This window comes from Myxine glutinosa, chromosome 1 (assembly GCF_964187855.1).
Source record: "Myxine glutinosa chromosome 1, kmMyxGlut1.1, whole genome shotgun sequence".
Lineage (NCBI taxonomy): Eukaryota > Metazoa > Chordata > Myxini > Myxiniformes > Myxinidae > Myxine > Myxine glutinosa.
This window is the reverse complement of record NC_136261.1, coordinates 363401823-363417627: the sequence shown is the minus strand read 5'-3', so window position 1 is coordinate 363417627 and position 15805 is coordinate 363401823. Positions and strand designations below refer to the sequence as shown.

Below are 15805 nucleotides of genomic sequence, written 5' to 3'. Positions count from 1 at the left end.
TTTGTCTCCTTCACCACGACTTTTTCGTTCGACCATTCATCCTACGAGCTAGCCCATGTCACCTTCACTCTGTCAGAAAACACTCTTCATTTCTTCTGCCTCTACCGACCTCCACCTAACCGGAAAAACAAGCTTACTGACTCTATGTTCGTGACCCAGCTTCCTAATCTGCTCGACCACTGCAATACACTTCCTGGTTTCGTCTTCATTCTTGGAGATTTCAATGTCCACTACGACCAACCACAACATCGTCTCACTTCAAAGATCATTGACCTCCTTTCTACTTTTAGTCTGTCTCAGTCTGTCTCCCAACCGACACACGTTAAAGGACACATCCTGGATTGGTTAGTGCACAGATGCGATGATCAGTTGGTGCAGTCCACGTCAGTGACCTGTGCTATCACCTCGGACCACTTCTGTGTCACCAGCCACCTGAGTATTGCTGTTCCTCGTCTTCAGCCCACCTTCATCACTGCCCGCAACATTTGTGCCATCGACCGTTCCACCTTTAAAGAGGACCTTCACACCCGTCTCTCTGGCCGTTCCTATGTCACTGCAGAAGACCTTGACTGTTGCCTCCGCACAGCGTTGGACTGTCATGCTCCAGCGACACGGCGTGCCGTTCCCAGACGCAGGAGTACTCCGTGGTTCAGCGCAGTCAGCGACGAAGTCAGGGCTGCCAAAAAGGAACGACGACGTGCTGAGAGACAGTGGCTGAAGATTGGCCTCACAGTCCATAAACAGTTGTATAACATAGCTTTAAAAAAAAAAAAAAAAAATCATTCTGAAAGCAAAAACGTCATATATTTCTGATCAGATTACTAGGAGCTCCTCCTGCAAGCAACTGTTCAGCATTACCAACCGCCTGTTTGCCACCAAAAATAAATCCATTCTTCCCACTGTATTTCCTCAAAACGAACTACCCCAACGCTTCCTGCATTTCTTTCACAATAAAATTCAGTCAATAAGAAACAATCTTGACAAGCAGTCACTCCTTTCCTTCGATGATGCTGAACACTGCTTTCACGGACGACCTCTTAGTTCGTTTACTCCTGTTACTGAGGAAATTGTCAAATGTACAATCCTCAAGTCAAACACAAAAACATGTGATCTTGACCCCCTTCCCACCGATTTGTTTATTGAGTGTTTGGACACCCTCCTCCCATTTATTACTGCAGTTATCAATGATTCTCTGACTACGGGTTCATTTCCGCTTCTCTTTAAGCAAGCTCTTGTTAAACCACTTCTTAAAAAGCCCACCCTTGACCTTAACGACATGAAAAATTACCGTCCTATCTCCAACCTGTCTTTCCTGTCAAAGATCACAGAAAGAATTGTGCTATCACAGATGATATCACAGATGAATTGTGCTATCACAGATGAATTGTGCTATCACAGATGAATGACCATGTTGTGACATTTCTTTTTGGACACTTCTCAGCCAAAACTCAATGAGACTCATGAAACTCACTCAGTTTAAATATAGATGTATTCACTCAACGAGAGAAGAACTAACACTTACCCACACATGATACATACAAAACACAGAACCAACGCCTTGTCCATTCGAAGGAGTTCTGTGAGTCTCCCTTTGTGCCATTCCCTTAAATAAGCCTCGTCTCCGTTAATCTTATAAGCCAGAGGTCTAAGGTCAGCACGAAATTGCTCAAGACGCCATCTTCCCCAGCCTCCCCGGCACCAATCTGGCATCTGGTCTTCATCATCAGCCACTAAGAGGTTTACAAAAGATGGCTATCACGGGAAGGAGGGAACCGGGTCACTGTTTGAGCCAAAAGGTCAACATTCTCTGACAATTTAATCTCAGTCAGTTGACTCTTGTATTTTACCCCAGGGCTGAGTCAACACTCTTCCCTGAGCCTTTCACTAAAGGACAAAGGTTATCTCTTCGGTTCCAAGGCTTTGCCAAACTGCACGGTATGAAAACCCATTTTACACAAGATCACATTGAGATGCAATTTAACTGTTTTTAGCAATATTAACATATACTGATAATATATATGAATATACATATTATCCCACAACCATCTAGTTTCAAATAATCTTTTCAATTCTCGCCAGTCAGCATATAGACCAGGCCATAGCACCGAGACCGCTCTCCTAAGAATAACCAATGATCTTCTGACCTCTCTTGACTGTGGTAAGGTTTCCGTTCTTGCTCTTTTGGACTTGTCTGCCGCCTTTGACACGATTGACCATAGTGTCTTAATTCGTCGTCTTGAAATCACATTTGGTATAACTGGTACTCCCCTTTCTTGGCTGATGTCCTATCTTACTGATAGAGTTCAAACAGTTGTTGTCAATGGCCAGAAATCAGCCCCTTCTCCGCTTTCCTTTGGCGTTCACCAGGGCTCAGTCCTGGGACCTATCTTCTTTCTTTTGTACACTCAGCCTCTATTTGATCTTGTTGCCAGACATTCAGTTGATCACCATGCCTTTGCGGACGACAATCAGCTGTACAAAGGAAGCACGATTCAACAAATCGTGCCCACTGTTGATGTGTTAGAAAGCTGTATTGCCGACGTGAAGGCGTGGATGACCCAAAACAAACTTCAGCTGAACGATTCTAAAACAGAGTCTATGATTGTAAGATCACACAGATGTCCTCTACAATGTTCACTTCCTACCACTATTCATGTTGGTGAAACCGATGTAAACTTTGTTTCGTTGGCCAAGAACCTTGGTGTGGTTTTCGACTGTAACATGACATTTTCCAAGCAAGTACTTCAAACTTGCAAATCGGCATACTTTCAGCTGCGAAAGATCGCATCCATTCGCCACTTTCTTACTCCTCAAGCTGCTCTAACTCTGGTCTGTGCCCTTGTCCTCTCAAGGCGAGACTATTGTAATTCTTTGTATGCTGGCTGCCCTCAGTTTCTCTTGGATAGGTTACAAAAGGTTCAAAACTCTGCCGCTCGTCTTGTCTGTAAGGCGAAGAAGTCTGACCATGTTACTCCGCTTCTTGAATCTTTACACTGGCTGCCTGTCTCTGCTCGTGTGCAATACAAAATTTGCACACTGTTATAAATCATTGTGTGGAACGGGACCTCACTATCTCTCCGATTTGCTCACTCTCCATGAACCTCGGCGACGTCTTCGTTCAAGCGACGACTCTATGACCTTAGAGCCGCCACGCACCAGCACCAAGTCCTTTTCCTTTGCTGCACCTCTGCTCTGGAATGACTTGCCTTCCTCTGTTCGACATGTTGACTCTCTTCCTGCCTTTAAAACCTCCCTCAAAACCTATCTGTTTCACAAGTCTTTCAAAGTCTAAGTCCTGTTTTCCCTTTGGTTTGAGGTGGGACAGAGATCGAGAGTATGTCTGTGTACATGTGCGGGGGAGGGAGGGGAGGAGGAGGGGAGTACACATCTGTGGGTTTTGAATGGGGAGGGAGAGGAATAGGGCAAGAGTGAAGGTGTGTCTGTGTTTGTGTATGTGTGTGCGGTGTGTGTGCGTTCACATGATAATGTAAAACGCCATGAGGGTCGTTTACTCTGCTTGATGGGGCTATATGACTCCTTTTTGATTATTATTATTATTATTATTATTATTATTAACATTCTTCTCTCAGGCAATGAGGGTCATTAAGCATGAGTATTACAGTAACAACTGAATAAAATTGATAGACAACAGTACCCTACAGTCTCCACGCCATTTCACCATTTGGCCAACATGAGATGCTGATGTGCTAACTTTCATTAATGGGAACGAATAAAACAAAGAGTGTATCATAATACTGCATTATAATTAAAGCAAGGCAAACTATGAACGGTCAGGGTTGTGCGGTTTATGTGAGCTTTTGCAGGTCCATCATTTTCGGGGCCTGAACCGAGAGTGACCAAGGCGGAGACACTGTTCAAGATGAGGGTCTGTGTGGTGGAAGCAGTATTTGTTCTTTGAGTACTTGCTATATAGTGCCCCCAGTATTTTCGCACATAGTGCCTCCTGGTGAATAATGAAACGGCACCATATCATTGTGGGCAGCTCCAAGCTCTCAAGCCATCTTTCAATGTGGCCCTGGAATCCGATGCATGGACCAAGCCGTACACTCCCTAAATTATCTTTAAAGGTGGTGTTTAAATTTACCCAAATAACCAGTTTTCATTCATGCACCCCATTGGAGTTCCCTTAGTATGCATGCAAAGGTTTGGGCCGCTTGGTTTCGTAATTTTGGAATTATGGAGGAGACACGCACACGCACATGCACATGCACAGACTGACTGGTGCAATGACATTCATTATTACAGATGAAAGTAAAGTTTATCTGTTGAATTTTGTGTGTATATATATATATATATATATTATATATATTATATATTTATATATACATACATACATACATACATACATACATACATACATACATACATATATGTCTGTGTATATATTGTTGCGGTTTTAGAACCCACACTTTTGTAAATAATAATCACTTGTAAATATGATAGTAAAGGTTAAAGGTAACACCCTTGGTTAGTCCATAAGCAACACGTAGGTCACCATAGGAACTCAGTTATTTCCTTATTATGTGTTTTAGATAAGGCCGTGTTTCCAATAGTTGAATCTGCGTTGCATCAATCAAATAAGGAGTAGGCCCTTTTGTTCATTTTGCGACCTCTCTCCAAATTCTGTTACGCGCCTTGGTTAGCGTTCACTCAGGCGCTGCCATTGACCATGCGGTTGGCTCGAGGAAGAAGGGGGCAGAGCGCCAGGAACAAGGTGTGGCCACGTCAACTCGCCATCAGGGCGTGGCCGGTAGGCCCCCACCAGCCAACCAGGGCTGATGAAATATCACTGGCGGGCGTGGCTTGATGAAGCGCATAGTGATCTTGGCGCACGTAATAAAAGCGCGAGCGCAAAGCCCTTTCACGGACTTGTTCAGCAGCGCTCTTGTAACCGGACTTGGCGGGTCTTGAGGACTGCGCACGCTGGCAAACGGACTTCTTTGGAAGGACTTGTTGGGAGAGCGCATTGTATACGGACTTGTGGGAGAGCGCATTGTATACGAGCTCGATTACAAAAGGCGCGTTATTGAAGGACACGAGCCTCCCCCCCACTATATGTAAGGTCCGCTCGCGGGTGAACGATACGCGCGAAGCTGCCTGCCAGGTTTTCGCCCACGGAACTGGAGCCTCACCTGGAGCCTGGACCCCATCGCCTGGACCATCTACCTGGATGTTCCACCCTTCCAGCTGCAATCCCGTGTGTGTGTATGTTTGTCTGGTAAATAAGTTAAGACTGTGTAGTTAAGCCTGCCCTGTGTCATGCTTCTTCTTCTTCTTGCACATTCCTTTCATTTCCTCTTTCCTCATGTATATTCTGAATAAATTTACCTTGTTCTTTCTTGGTTTTTCCCTAATCCGATCGCCTCCGTCCTTTCTTTCCATTGAGTACCTGTGGCACGATCGCAACCGCTCAGAATCAGGTTAGTCAATTGTTAACGGCTCGGATCGCGGACTGCTAACTGCTCGGCATTTACCATCACGTCCGTGGTTCGAGCAGGAGTTATTTCCCTGCTTTACGGTCGGGTTAGTACGTTGGTATTTGGGACTACCTTGACCAATGACCCGAGCTAATACCGTCCGGAAGGAGCGTTGTAACTTCAAAGGACTCGGGTCGGTCAGTCACGGACAAGGGGATTAACCCCCCCTTGATAAGGGGAGCACTGACCCCCGAGATCCGCAACAATATATATATATATACAGTCACGTGAAAAAGTAAGGACACCCCATGTAAAGTTTTGACTTTTTCAACATACAGCTATTTGATCTTCATTTCAACAATATTGATAGATAAAGGTGATATAATATAACAAATATCATGAAACATTTACATTTTGTAGTCCATTGTGTAATTTATATAAACATAAATGCAAATTTTTCATGTGGAAAAAGTAAGTACACCCTTGGCTTTAATAGGTGGTGTTGCCCCCTTTGGCAGAAACAACCTCAAGTAAGCATTTCTTATAGTTATAACTGTCTACCAGTCTCTGACATCGACTGGGAGAAATTTTTGCCCACTTCTCCATGCAGAATTATTTCAGCTGTGCGATGTTTGAGGGGTTTCTTGCATGCACAGCTCGTTTCAAATCCCCCCACAACATCTCGATGGGATTTAGATCCGGGCTTTGACTTGGCCATTCCAGAACCCTCCATTTCTTTCTTTTCAGCCATTCCTTGGTGGATTTACTGGTATGTTTAGGGTCATTGTCATGTTGCAAGGTCCACCTTCAGTTGAGCTTCAACTTTCCGACAGATGGCCTCACATTATCCTCAAGCACCCTCTGGTACAATAAAGAATTCATAGTGGATTCTATGATGGTGAGCTGTCCAGGCCCTGATGCAGCAAAGCTGCCCCAAACCATAATATTTCCACCACCATGCTTTACAGTTGGTATCAGGTTCTTGTGGTCAAATGCTGTGTTTGGTTTTCGCCAAACATGTCTTCTGGTACTTTGGCCAAATAGCTCGACCTTTCTCATCTGTCCAGAGCACATTGTTCCAGAAGTGCTGGTCTTTGCCTCGGTGTTCATTGGCAAACTTTAGTCTTGCCCTGATGTTCTTTCTGGACAGCAAAGGTTTCCTCCTGGCACACCTCCCATGTAGATCAAATTTGTGCAGCCTCTTTCTAATGGTAGACTCGTGCACGTTGACATCAACCGTGGCAAGAGCTACCTGTAGGTCCTGTGATGACATTCTGGGGTTATTAGAGACTTCTTTCAGCATCTTGCGGTCTGCTCTCGGGCTGAACTTGCTGGGGCAGCCTGGCCTGAACAAGTTGGCAGTTGTTTGGAATCTTCTCCACTTGTAGATGATCTTCCGGACAGTCGAATGATTGATTTCAAATTGTTTGGAGATCTTTTTAAATCCCCGCCCAGACTCGTAGGCATCTATAACCTTCTTTCTGAAGGCCTCAGAGAGCTCTTTTGATCTGGGCATGGTGACGCTGCACACTTCAACAACAAAGAGCAAGCCAAACTAAATGTCTGAGGTTTAAATAAGACAGGTTCCTCCAAGATCCATTTTCCCCGCTAGAACGGGGGTTAGCCTTGCGGGCCCCATGACAATCATGGTTCCTTGTTTGAGGCAATGTTTTTATGGCCGGATGCCCTTCCTGACGCCAACCCTTGGTCGCCTCTTACGATGCGCAGGGATACGGTGTACCTATTATAACCGGGGTACACACCGGGATCATTCATCCCAGCAAGCTGGTACTCAATTTGCCGACCTCGGAAGGATGACAGGCTGAGTCAACCCCCCTGGCGTTAATTCAGCGATCGACCGGGATTCGAACCCAGGATCCTAGGATCCCAAGCCGGCACCCTAACCGCTAAGCCAACACCAGGACACACTTTGTTCTATGGAGCAAGAACAAAAAAGGATTCCTGGGAGATCCTGCCCTCGGTGCTGGGATAGCTAGTCAGCATCGCAAGGTTGCAATTTCGCTACCTATGCCCATGTACCCCTACACAAGCATTCCCTCTTTTGTGTCACACACCTTTTCTGGGTGTTCCCTGAATCCACCGTCGCTGGTTTCATTGAAATCCGTTAATCCATTCTCGAGTTATAGCACGCCAGACAGACAGATGACAGATGACATGACTTTTATACCGTAGAACACGTCATCTTCTTGCCACTTCCTCAAACCTCCAGTTTAGCAGTACTGGACTTGGACAAAATACTACGCCTTTTTGACCAATCAAATGTTCTGATCACGCTTTCAGCGCTGGGGAATATCGAGATTTGGACAAAATAGCAGCTTGTAGGAAATGCAGATTGTTCTCAGAAAGCAAAGCAAGAATTTAAAAGACGCTTCCCATGTTCTTTTTCTCAAGACTGCATGGTAAGGTGGTCTACAAACTCTCTAGTTGAAACTGATATTTCACTATGAATGTTGAACGATGCTCTCACACTCTCACAGTATCACCCTATCGCTTCGGGTGGATAAACTGTGAGTAGCTTTGTAACTACCAAAAATGTAAGATTTTAGGGCTTACCATACTTACCATATTTTGAGTTTTCTTCCCTTCTCCCCGTTCCTTCTACAAGCTTGGTGGTGGCTGTGAGATCGCCATGATGTGTGACATCATATATGCCGGGCAGAAGGCCCAGTTTGGTCAACCGGAGATTGCTCTGGGCACCATTCCAGGTGAGGAACTATTGTTAGTGCCTTCTTAAAATAGGATGCAAGTGGGATGAAGGAGGAGTTTGGTTTGGATGCTCTGTTTTGCAAGTCCTGACAGGATGCTACAGATCCCGTGGTCCCGGCATGTGAAAGATTCCACGGTGTATTTTGGGAAGAGTTGGCGAGTTATCGCGGGCATCCTGAACAAGTTACAAATTCTTTCCTTAAACTACAGTAGCCATTGCATTCGGCATGACTTGGTCCACACCCCTCCTCCATCATCCCCAACCTCCCCATATCCCAGTACAACGTAATTGGAAGACAAACTAGAACGACACTCTTCGACGTCATGACGTCGACCGATATGCCTCCGCCCACATTATTACATCATTATAATACTTGTACCAAATTTGATTTAAATCCATTTAGCTGTTCTCAAGTTATCACATTTTTACTTGACGTGACCTTGGACCTTTGACCTCGGAACCCCAAAATCTAATCGGTTAATCCTTACATCATTATACATGTGTGTACCAAGTTTGAATTGGATAACTTCAGCCGTTCTCAAGTTATAGACATATTAGACTTTGACCTTTGACCTCGTGACTCCAAAATCGAATCAATTAATCTTTACCTCATTATACATACCTGCACCAAGCTTGACTGAGATCCCCTTCAGCCGTTCTCAAGTTATAGACATATTACAGACTTTGACCTTTGACCTCGTGACCCCAAAATCTAATCAGTTAATCTTTACCTCATTATACATACCTGCACCACGTTTGACTGAGACCCCCTTCAGCCGTTCTCAAGTTATAGACATATTAGACTTTGACCTTTGACCTCGTGACTCCAAAATCGAATCAATTAATCTTTACCTCATTATACATACCTGCACCAAGCTTGACTGAGATCCCCTTCAGCCGTTCCAAAGTTATAGACATATTACAGACTTTGACCTTTGACCTCGTGACCCCAAAATCGAATCAATTAATCTTTACCTCATTATACATACCTGCACCAAGCTTGACTGAGATCCCCTTCAGCCGTTCTCAAGTTATAGACATATTACAGACTTTGACCTTTGACCTCGTGACCCCAAAATCTAATCAGTTAATCTTTACCTCATTATACATACCTGCACCACGTTTGACTGAGACCCCCTTCAGCCGTTCCAAAGTTATAGACATATTAGACTTTGACTTTTGACCTTTGACCTCGTGACCCCAAAATTTAATCAGTTGCTCTTTACATCATCATACATACCTGCACCAAGTTTGACTGAGATCCCCTCTAGCCGTTCTCAAGTTATCGCGGTAACGAAAACCTATCATGGACGGATGGACGGACGGAGCTCTAAAACGACACGTGCAACAACCTTCATAGTGGAAGTACAGTGTGCAGGTAGCAGCTTTGCTGTTGTCGTTAACTTAACTTCCACCAGAGATCGTCCCTGGTAGAATACACGAACCAACAGTTGATAATGTAATTGAGTGAGTCTGCCTGCTTTAAAGTTTGTTCAAACGGAGCATTAAAACTGCATTGGTGATTATTTCCGTTCATCTTATGAATGGCTTTCTCTGTATACATTTTTAAAGGAGTTGGCACTAAACCTATCGATGGGTAAAGTTTGAGCAATGATCCTTAAAGGAATTGTCAGGCCAATCCATATTCTGTGGTTTGCCATGAGCACTTTGCCGTGGATTTTCAAAAGACGTGCCAAACGTGTGACATTCTTTCGCATTCGAGTCGTTTACAAGGGAACACTACTGAAGAGACCTGTATTGATTAATGCAGTGAATGAACGGTCTAATCATGGGTTTCTCAACCAAGTGTCCGAGGACCCCCCAAGGGTGCCGCAGAGTGCTGCCAGGGGTCCGCAAAATGGCAGGGGAAAATTATTGACACATTTGAGTGTTTACCATTTTGTGCTTCCATTGGTTAATTTTTAGCTCACCTGGAACGAAGTTGACCACAACCTTAATCACCTGTGTTGTACCAAAGTTTGTTCCTGGCATGAAAAAAATTGGGGTTTATGGGGGGTGTAGAAGAATTTGTATCTGAGAGACTCAAGACTCCAATGACCGGACACAGGTTTACAAAAGGTCTGGTTTATTAACTGGTTATTCACTTCATTCCATTTACCAAATAATACCGCATAATTCAATGGACCAGGTTAACTCTTTTTGCTTTTCCTTCTCGTTCTGCTGATGTTCCTCCGCCACTCCCGTTGGTCAGAGCTCCTGGTAGCAAGTCCTCTCGACTCCACGTTTGCTCTCGTTTATATGGACAAACTGGACTTAATCCCCTGTCCGCTGACCGTTAATCCTTTCTCCGCTAATGCCCCGAGGTCATGCGTGCACCGAGTCCTGGCATCAGCTCGCTCCCCTCCTGCTGTGAGTTCCGTTTACCAAACGATAGGGGGGTGCTTCAGCCAGGGGCTGTGACCAGGTGGACAAGAGATTATCATGTTCGGGCACATTCCTAACACTCATTTACGAACTCGGCTTTCACATAGTTTGCAGGTAAAATGTATCTGCTTTGTTACCCGGTTAATTAATAAGTTACCAGTGCCAATTAATAAGTTACACTGAGTTACACTTCCACAATTCCCTCATCTTTTTGTTTTTTGTTTATATTAACCATTAATCTAAACATCAATATAAGTAAACAATCAATCACTACAAGTAAACATCATTACAAGTATAAGTAAATAATCAATCACTACAAGTAAACATCATTACAAGTATAAGTAAATAATCAATCACTTTGGTAATCAAATTCCCTTGGGCATACACCGTCATCCTGCAAGAATCACAAAACATTTCGTTGGTCATTGACTCCTTCCATATCGTTCAATCTATTGCATTTGCATCACAAATATATTTTCAAAACAACACTTCACCATCACCAAGATACAACAATTTCACTTCATTTTCAAGTTTTGTAAAGCATCTGCACCATCTGGCAAAAAACGTTTGCCTCCACACAAATGTTGACTTTGTTTGAAAGGAAGGGCTGATCACTTGTGTTTGAATCCTGGTATGAAACATTTTCTCCTAATGTCTTCATAGCTCCTGCACTACTTCGTGTAGGATTTCGCTGTTGTGGTAACATTGCGGAGTCATAGACTGACCCTGCTCTCCTTGTAGCATTCTTGCCACTTTTTGCTGTAAACCATAGTAATTCCTGAACAAGGCCTTCACCCAGTTGTAGTCGACTTGCCTCCTCCCTCATTGTGAGTGGGCAGCAAGTATTGGTGTGACGTTGATTGGCCAGCAAGATGTGGAACAGGGATGCCGGATGCATCCACAATGATGTTGGGACCATGGTGTTCAGGTCATTCATGGTCCTTACCAGGAGCAACCAGCAGAATCGTGCACAGCTGTTGTGACAAGGGCACAGCCGTTTTTTGCAGCTCCATGCTGGTTCCCCGGACGTTGGTGAAGTAATAACATATGTCCCCGCATTTCACAGAGGTTGCAGGTAAAATGTCGTTGTCCTGCAACTTCTGATGTGGTGAATGTTCGAAGCCTTCGAACAAGAGTAAGTGATCGCCTTTCTTTCATATGTTGCAGTGTGATCCAGGCAAATGGTCACATAAATTTCCTTGGTGAAGGTAAGCATTCATCTCCAAGTTACACGGGAGAATGTCTTCATCATTCTTTGAGAAAGAGGGTGTATGCCACGATTAACTTCATTTTTTTAGCCACAAATTTTCTTTCTCGAACTTCTTCCCAATTCCGTTAGCAATCCCTCCAAAATGTGATCTCGTCTTATCCTTATGCTCAGTCACATCTGAATCTGCTTTCCGCACACACTGGATCAGATAGGGTACATCTTACCATGAAATCAGCATAATCATGTATATCTTCCGACAGTTTCACATTCAACAATTTGTTGTTTTTCCTTAACACAAAAGTTATATTCATTTATATGCGTCACACAAATAATATTCAATCAGGTATGTATTTTATTACTAAACTAAGAATAGCATTGTATATGATTACAATCACAAATGGGAATACCTAATTCCCAACAACAATTTTTCCAAACCAACAAATTAAACATAATGTATTATTACCATAATTCCTCTCCACTTTTTCTTTTCCCTCTTTTTCCTAACAGTGTGTCACTCGTGGTGATATGAGTTCACTGATATTGTAATTGACACAACTCATAACATTGTCGTTATGCCATTATCTTAATTCTACTGTTTCATTTGCAACATCACTTGATTTAATCTTTTAATCTCAGTATTTATTCATATCATCATAACAATCTTTCTATTTTAGGTCCATATTTGTTTCTATTCTTATCAACCTCCTACGGTTTATCAATTTGTTCCAAAACACTGCAACCAAAGGTTTTAACCAAAGCTCTACCAAACTATTTCCAATTTGAACTCAAAATGCTAATTAAACAACAATTCAAAGAATTAACTTCAATGGGTCAACAAACTCATTTTATAAACAGATCTAATTTTCCCATCCAATAATTTTCCTTGCCAAATGTCATATTGCAACACTTTAATAAACCTTCGAAAAATGTCTCCCAAATCAATAAATTCCCTTTTTACTTCCCAAATACTCATCTGTAAATTACATATTCAATTACAGTTTTTCCCTATTTGTTCGGCCTGAATGGCCACTGAAGTGGCTGCCAACATGCAGTACCGTTTTTATCTACCAAGCAAGTATTCGTCCACATAAGATCTCTACCAAAATGTTGTTTGTAAAAACAAATCTGGGATTTCTGATTACATGGATGCACACTCTCAGGACATTTCAGGCTGCTTGTTAACAATCCACTACGATAAATTAATTCCTTTACCCACAATCAAATAATTAGTACAAATTGAGGATATTATCCCTATCACATTCATTTATAGATTCATTATGTTGGATCTAAATTTTCTCCCACTGCTGCAAGGAAGAACAATAGCTCTAATAAGTCTTTGTAATATCTCACTTCATTTACCCAGCATCGAAGAATTTATTTACTATCCATTCCCATCTGTTAACCAGTGACTTTGTTTGAACTCCAAAACTTAATTTGATGAATCCCATGTGTATGGTACCACTTATTGAAACCCCTACTTTTGTAGAAAATATCCAAGTAAGTGTTTTTTTTTTTTACACCCCCTTAACTGTTGCTCATCCATTTCTATGCACCCAGTGAGTACTACTGACACCAGTATGCCAATATAGGTGTGCGAGATTAACAAATATGTTGCAGGTACACGTAACAGCGCGTTCTGAGTATAAATAACGTAACAGCGCGTTCATGTCTGCCCCTTGGTTTAAGATGCACAATGCATTCCGTTTTAAAACTCACAATAGTTCAAATCAGCAAGATTTTCTTTACTATTTTCCCATATCATCTATGCCTAATACACATCCATACGTACAGCACAATTTATATGCTGATAAAATTCAAGTTTATATATATATATATATATATATAAATCCGTGAGCAGACTATTCTGGGAAGTCAGTGTAAGACCTCTCCCAAATTTGGCTAATTTTGTACTCCCTCATTTCTTTTTATGAAGCTCATATCCATAAATAGCTGTTATTCTCATATAAATTCTATCAAAATGGAATCCCCAAATTACTCTCATATTTCTCTCATAAATCTCTCATTTCTCTCAAATCTCTCTCAAAATCTCATTTCTCTCATAAATCTCTCAAATTACTCTCATAAATCCCCAAATCTCATATCAAATTACAAATTCTCATATAAATTCTATCAAAATGGAATCCCCAAATTACTCACAATTTTACTATTAATTAATGGCTGCTCATAACCCAGCACATCAAATCTTTATATTCCATCTCCCTTGACAAAAGAGATAATGTTAATAATCAAATTATATTTCTATTTTATTTTACGGATTCTCTGCATATTCAATCCCATCCACATAAAACTATCCATTTCCAGACAGGCACACTGTCGGTGTCAACAATCTTGTAGGATTGATACACAAAACAATAAAAAAACACTAACATTGACACACAAAAATACACACACACATGCATTATGCGTATTTGTTTGCGTTGGAACTATTATTTACAGATCAAGATGGGTGTCAATTTTATTTCAATTTCATAAAATTTGTCCTTCAATTTTTTAGAAATGCTAATACACAAATGGACCAAAAAGTTTATTCTTAGAAAACCCCTATGATGTCACATTGAAATTACCCTTTCAGTTCCCACAATAATTTATCCAAATTTGACTACACACCCATTTACATGTCAGTCGACCACTGACTTATCAATCATGCGGAACACTAGTCCGAAATTCTCACCTGATCATCATGTGACCCTTGTCACCTGGTTTCAAAAATTTGCAAAGCAATTGTTCCAACTTTGTAAATTTAAAATTGTGTGCCCAACATAAAAGATCCAATTTCGGCATGTGATCAATTAATTACTAATTTGCTTACAAGCAAAAGAAAAAATGAATAATTCTTGCTCCGAAAACTTTTCAGACCCAAGAATCATCGACAGTTATTCATGTTTGTCCAGTAATCTAATTTGTTGAGGCCAATCGTCATTTGGGATTTGTCGCAATGAAGGCCTAATCATTGTCTGAGGTATCGGTCAGCACTGGTACCCTTGATCTTAGTTTACCCTATGAACTTGTCTTCTTTTGGTATACGGACATCCTCTTTTCCAATGTCCCATCCGTCCACACTTGAAACACCGGTTTCTGTCGTTGCCTGGTCTGTGCACCTGTGCACTTGTATTGCTGGGCTGCATCTCTACATCCCTGAGTTGCCACTGCAATCTCTCGTTATCTCCCGAAACACGAAAAAATTCTCTGTACCGTCCTTTTTGGGGAGACAACTGGAAATCAGATGGGACAACTGTCCCTTTCATTCCTAATTTCGAGGGCAGTTGTGCATTTGTCTCCTCCACTGTATCCTGTATCCTTTTTATTTTAAGTTCTAGATCCGTTATCCGTTCTTGCTGTTCCCGTTGTCTGGATTCACCATCCCAAAGATGGAATGCAAGCCAGTCTACCGTTAGATTCTGTCTCTTCCTGGCTTTCAATCTTTGTTCCAATCTTTCCAATCGACTTCGCTCAAATGTACCATCTCTTGGAAACTCCTCATCATGTCCCTTTGTCCACAAATACCAATTCTCGACCTGCCTTATAGCTTCGGCACCATAACGGTCGTACATATGATGTGTACAAGTACCTTTTTGTGGAATTTCTGGTTGTCCTTGTGTATTCTTGCAGGCTCCATTTCCCATTCTGCCTTTTATCAAAGTAGCGTTGGATGTGTTGTAGCTTGTTCCAGGTTCCTCTAAAGCTTCACTCGTACCTCCAGGAAGGATCTCTCCACCTGTTCACACGGTGATTTCCAGAGAATCTCCCTCAGCTGTGGCTTTTGCACAATCCAATCTCACAGATCAGTATTTGCAGATGAGCCGGAGGGTCAGTATGAAATGGGTGAATCCTCAGGTGTCCGCTCTGTTGACGGGGAAATCACACAATGGTAACCGCACATATATATCTGTATATAAACTCACCACCTTGCTCAATTTTCCCAGGTTGTCTCCACATTGATAATATCTCGCAAAGATATCAAAGCTTCTTTCTTGAGACCGCATTTTCATCAATCAAACAATCAATATATTCAATTCAATTTAT

General features: G+C 42.2%; 1 protein-coding gene across 1 annotated transcript in view; it reads left to right on the top strand.

The window, feature by feature from the left end:
• ECHS1 (enoyl-CoA hydratase, short chain 1) overlaps nucleotides 1-15805 on the top strand; it is a 48278-nt gene that overhangs the window by 15201 nt on the left and 17272 nt on the right. Inside the window, exon 4 of the mRNA XM_068099763.2 lies at nucleotides 8065-8164. Within this exon, the coding sequence (XP_067955864.2) occupies nucleotides 8065-8164 (100 nt within the window). The remainder of the gene's footprint in view (nucleotides 1-8064; nucleotides 8165-15805) is intronic.